The sequence below is a fragment of the Moschus berezovskii genome, chromosome 9, assembly GCF_049115385.1.
Source record: "Moschus berezovskii isolate FMDL1 chromosome 9, NW_MosBer_1.0, whole genome shotgun sequence".
Taxonomy (NCBI): Eukaryota; Metazoa; Chordata; class Mammalia; order Artiodactyla; family Moschidae; genus Moschus; species Moschus berezovskii.
The window spans coordinates 3257403-3263402 of NC_142468.1; the positions used below are offsets into that span (position 1 = coordinate 3257403).

Sequence of the window (6000 nt, forward strand, 5' to 3'; positions counted from 1 at the left end):
ATACTATAAAATTATTACATAAAAGTACATAAAAATGTCAGAACTTAATGATTAAAGATGTCTTAAGCTTCATCTAGTCCCATCCACTTACCCTCCTGCTTGGATTCTATCTAAACATCTTACATTTAATTTTTAATTTATATTTATTTTTTAATTGAAGGATAACTGCTATACAGAATTGTAAACTGCCAAACATTAACATGAACCAGCCATAGGTACAGATATGTTCCCTCACTTGTGAACCTCCCCACCCCACCCCTCTAGGTTGTTACAGAGCTCTGGTCCGAATTCCCTGAGTCATACAGCAAACTCCCACTGGCTATCTGTCTCACATACGGTCATGTATGTCTGCACGTTACTCTCTCCGTGCCTCCCACCCTCTCCTTCCTCCCCCGACCAGCCGTGTCCTCAGGCCTGTTCTCTGTGTCTGCGTCTCCACTGCTGCCCTGCAAATAATTTCATCAGTACCATCTTTTTAGATTCCATATATATGCATTAGTATACAAAATCTGTTTTTCTGATTTACTGCACTCTGTGTAACAAGCTCTAGTTTCACCCACCTCATTAGAATTGACTCAAATGTGTTCCTTTTTATGGCTGAATAATATTCCACTGTATATATGTACCACAGCTTCTTTATCCACTCATCTCTCAATGGACATCTAGGTGGCTTCCATGTCCTAGCTATTGTGAACAGAAGTTCAGTGAACACTGGGGTGCAGAAAACTAATACCTCCCCTAAGGTCAGTGTCTCACCTTTCAGACAAGATGGGCTGTCAGAAAACTAGATACATAGTTCAGTTTATCTTCTATATATAGATATATAAAAACTAGGTATATACTTCATCACAAAAGTTCCCCAAAACTAATTGTGTTTTGAGGGGTAACCTCCAAGATAGGAAGGCTGAGTCACAGAGTTTAATGGAATTCAACAAGCAAAATATAGTGTATTCCAAGACATGTTTTAAATGGGTAAATGGTCAGTCTGCTTTATAAGCTATAAAGGTGTGGGGAAGAAACAGTCCAAGTCTGAAAGAAACATCGATGTTTGAAAACAGAAAAAGAGGTATCGAGACAGCAGAACTAAAATCCAGGATGAGAGAACAAATCCCGCTAGAACACAGTGAAATAAACAAAAAAACCCCACCTGAGATAAGAATATCCAAAAAGCTCCGTCTACTTCATAAGTCAGAGCGCAAGGAAAAACATTAACTTATTTAGGACAAGAGAAGTCAAGGTGGTAACACTTGAGTTGGTAGTAAAGATAGTCATGAAGGGCCATATAGAAATATAAAAGGAGAAAACTAACCATCAAACTCTCAAACAAATCTTATTTCTCCAGAGGAAAAAACTGCTGACTTTTTGCCTACCCAGAATCCAGTGCCCCTTTGAGGAAAACAGGACCTCAACCTGCTTGAGGAACCACTCCTCCCTTCTCTTAGCCTAGCTGGTTCAAGAGGATCCCACTGATGGAAGTGCGCATATCATCCCAAACTGGCCAGTTATGTTGACTAAATCAGCAAAGACTCTGTGACCCAAGTCCAGACGGTGAGACAGGCCTGGGACTTTTACTGGAACTATCAGGAAATGCCTAGAACGTAAACAGGCCTGACACCACTGGTGGCCATCCTGCCCCACACAATGGGAACCTGTCTGAGAAGGAAACTTACACAGAGCCAAGTGGAACCAAGACCAAAGAAGATCACTGGTAACACTGCTTGGGCACTGGGATATAACCACGTCTGAAGCTCTGCCCTCCCTCGACTTTTCTCCACAGGAGCTCAAGAATTCCCACTTTCGCTTAAACCAACTAGAGTTAGGTTTTTTCACTTGTATTCACTTACTGAATACTGCTAAGTGCACCTCGCAACCTTTTAACCACTTTATTGCTAGAAACTCACTTAATCCTTAAAACAATCCTATGAGATTGGTACTGTCATTATTCACACTGTATAGATGAAGTACAAAGAGGTAAGACACGTCATTTGCCCAAGACCTCAGCAGTCTGGCTCCTGAGTCTTAACCATTACACTGTCCTGATCAATATAAATCGCTTGGTGCTCAAACCACGCTCCATGCTACTATTATATCCTATGAAACGGGCTAAGAAGTATGCAGTTTATTCCCTGTACGCAGTTCATTCCTAAAGAATGTGTGTTTCCCTACAGTTCAGAGAGAAAGAAACAGCAGGTATATACAGAGCAGTTAGAGCACAATGTCAGAGACAATAAACGACAAAAGATAAATGAGATGTCTTAGTACCTTGTGCTCTTAAAATCATCAAAGGGAATGAAATCTAATCAATTTAAGAAGTACAATTTTGTTGTTCAGTCACTAAATTATGTCTAACTCTTTGTAACCCCACTGACGGCAGCACGTCAGGCTTCCCTGTCCCTCACCATCTCCTGGAGCTTGCTCAAACTCATGTCCATTGAGTCGGTGATGCCATCCAACCATCTCATTCTCTATTGCCCCCTTCTCCTTTTGCTTTCCTTCCTTCCCAGCATCAGGGTCTTTTCCACTGAGCCGGCTCTTTGCATCAGGTGGCCAAAGTATTGGAACTTCAACATCAGTCCTTCCAATAATATTCAGGGTTGATTTCCTTTAGGATGGACTGGTTTGATCTCCTTGCAGACCAAGGGGCTTTCAAGAGTCTTCTCCAGCACCACAGTTTGAAAGTATGAACTCTTCAGCACTAAACCATCTTTATGGTCCAATTCTCACATCCATACATGACTACATAGCTTTGACTATATGTACCTTTGTTGACAAAATGATGTCTCTGCTTTTTAATATACCGTCTAGGTTTGTCATAACTTTTCTTCCAAGGAGCAAGCATCTTTTAACTTAATGACAGCAGTCATTGTTCACAGTGATTTTGAAGCCCAAGAAAAGAAAGCCTGTCACTGCTTCTACTTTTCCCTCCTTCTATTTGTTATGAAGTGAAGGGACCAGATGTCATGACATTAATTTTTTCAATGTTGAATTTTCACTCTCCTCTTTCACCCTCATCAAGAGGCTCTTTAGTTTCTCTTCACTTTCTGCCATTAGAGTGGTATCATCTGCATATCTGAGGTTGTTGATATTCCTCCCAGCAATCTTGATTCCAGCTTCTGATTCATCCAGCCTGGCATTTCACATAATGTACTCTGCATATATTTCATGGTCAGAGGAGCCTGGTGGGCTATATAGTCCATGGGGTCCCAAAGAGTTGGACACGACTGAGTGACTAACCCTTTCACTTTCAGCACTACCTGGGAAGCCCCCAAGTGAGATTAGGGCAACTCTAACCAACTCATTTTAACTTAATTAACTCTTTAAGAGTCCTATCTCCAACACCATAGAATTCTGAGGTAGGGGGGTTTGGACTTCAAAAACTCTGTATATAAGTTAAATAAGCAGTGTGACAATATACAGCCTTGTTAGACTCCTTTTCCAATTTGGAAACAGTCCATTGTTCCATGTCTGGTTAAGTATTTTAGCTCTGCTGCTGCTGCTAAGTCGCTTCAGTCATGTCCAACTCCGTGTGACCCCATAGACAGGCTCCTCTGTCCCTGGGATTCTCCAGCCAAGAATACTGGAGTGGGTTGCCATTTCCTTCTCCAATGTACGCACGCATGCTAAGTTGCTTCAGTTGTGTCCGACTCTGTGCGACCTCATGAACAGCAGCCCAGCAGGCTCCTCTGTCCACAGGATTCTCCAGGCAAGAACACTGGAGTGGGTTGCCATTTCTTTCTCCAATTTTAGCTCTAGCTAAATTTATTTATGGTTTTCTATTAACAATTACCCCAGATCTCTGCTGAGTACTCCATTTTTCTTAAAAGCTCAATAAAAAGCAATGTTTGATACTATACATTATATAATGTCCTAAAAATGGAGCTAGTTAAATTAGGTAAGTTATAAAAACAGAAATCTTTTTACTTTTTTACATGAACCTGATTTTAAAAACAACCTAATTAACTAACAGACTAAGTCTATGCTACTCTAATTTCTACATATATCCTTTCCCATGCTCCCATTTCTACCATGAGATAGTTAAGTTGCTCTAAGGTTTTGCTTTTATCACACGTGGACTGAAAGTCTGCTGTGTCCCTTACTGGGACCTTGGCAAGTTATTTATGATCTTTTTAGTTTATTCACCGTGAAATCAATGTACAAGATGTTTTGTGCATTAAAACTCGAGATAATTTCGGAATAGTTTCCGGTACACAGCAAGTGTCACGTTAGCTTCTGTGGTAAAACTTTGGAAAACCATAAACGTATTTTTGTTTGCTTTTTCTGGAACTTAGATGGTAAACTGTCAGAAAATACAGCTTGCTGATCAATGAATAGTCATCTCCTACATTCAGAACAGCACTTATTTTGATCGATGATTACACAATAAAGGCACACTTGTATGCAAAGCAAGACACTGCCAGGAACCATCTGGCAGCTTGGTTTAGAGGTGTAATTTAAAATAGATGGGAACACTGAATTGGGAGACGTCTGAAGACTGCCTTATTTACAAAGTGTGAAGATGCAAACTATTTGGTTTGGGCTGACTCCTAGAGATTTAAAGTTACATGGTTCCAATTGTTCCACAGTGATGCCCATTTTAACACAGAGTATTCAGTCAAGTGCAAGTATACATAGTGAAAATGGATTAGTCCTTTGCTACTGAAACTGTAGCCAGCAACACTACATCATTTGGAAGCTCATTCAAAATGTGTAATCTCAGCCCCTCCGTCAAGACCTGCATTTTTAACACGATTCCGAGGCAATCAATCAACATTCACTCTGAAGTTGGAGAATTCCTGGGTTACCGTGTAGTTTGGGGGCGGGGCTGGATTACCATAAGGAGGATTTTGTATTTCCTGACTCTGATTCTGGGAGGGATTGGGGGTGGGAGGAGACGGGGACGACAGAGAATGAGATGGCTGGATGGCCAGGACAGGAGGCCTGGCGTGCTGTGATTCATGGGGACGCAAAGAGTCGGACACGACTGAGCGACTGAACTGAACTGAAGTACTTAACGGTGTGCCAAGAGCTCTGTAGGTATTATCTGCGTTTAATCCTCAAGAGCTGCAAGACACGGGTGTTTTTACAACCACGTTGGAGATGGAGAGGCCGAAGCTCACCCCTAAGTGCAGGGGGCGTGGGGGGTACTGATTCGGGGCTCAGGGAGGTCTGCCTCCGACCCCGACTTCAGGGGGACAGGGCCTCCCGGAGCCGGGGTCACAAGCTCTGAGCCAACGAGCGCACCTGGGGACCCCGCAGGCAGGGCTTCCTCGGCGGCGCGGGGCCGAGACAGCTCGTGGAGGGGTCGGGGCAACGCGGACGCCCAAGCGGGGGCCCGGGAGCGCGCGGCCGCGACGCCGCCCCGCACCTGAGGCGGCCCGGCAGCCGGCGGGCGCCGCGACGGCGGCCCTTTACCTCTCCGGCTGGCGTCCATGCTCGGGTCCTCCTGCGGCCACAGCGCGGGGGCTCGCGGCGTCCCCTGCGGCCCTTCCCGGGGCCGGGCCGGCTCCCCGCGGCAGACGTTCGGCGAGAGGCAGCCGGAGGGCGGCGCGGCGCGGAGGCGGCGGCGACCGGAGACTCACGCGCGCGGGCGGCGGAGGGCGGGCCCCGGGGCGCCGGATTGTGACGTCAGCGCGCAGGGACGCGCCCCGCGGCCCCGCCCCCCGATCCCCGCGAGAGCGCGGAGGACGCCACGGGGCGGTGCTGCGCCGCTCTGCGGCCCTGCTGCCCTGCTGCCCGTCGGGACTCCGCCCCCAGCACCGGGCAAGCCCTGTCGCTGCGGGACGAGCGGGAAGACCCGCGGGCCTCATCGGGCGTCCGTGTCCCCTGGGTCCCGGAAAGAATTGTTAGTTGAGCTCAGGGTAACATTTAACCGGCTCCAGATAATTAGATTTCCAAGCAGTACTTGAACATTTGGATTAGTGAACATCCTGCGTATGAAAAGCTTCTACGTATTATCTTAATTCTTAACCGCAATAATCCGTTTGCATTTCTTCTCGACGC

General features: G+C 45.8%; 1 protein-coding gene across 5 annotated transcripts in view; it reads right to left on the minus strand.

Moving 5' to 3' along the window:
- The window catches only part of SPATA7 (spermatogenesis associated 7), a 38542-nt gene extending 32974 nt beyond the window's left edge, over positions 1 to 5568 (minus strand). For 3 of the 5 annotated variants that reach the window (XM_088839399.1, XM_088839402.1, XM_055435829.2), the window contains exon 1: positions 5413 to 5568. In XM_088839399.1, the coding sequence (XP_088695525.1) occupies positions 5413 to 5431 (19 nt within the window). In that variant the 5' untranslated portion in view covers positions 5432 to 5568. Of the gene's footprint in view, positions 1 to 560; positions 5378 to 5412 lie in introns of those variants that run through there. The other 2 variants (XM_088839400.1, XM_055435834.2) reach the window with 2 other exon arrangements.
- Between the last annotated feature and the right edge of the window lie 432 nt (positions 5569 to 6000).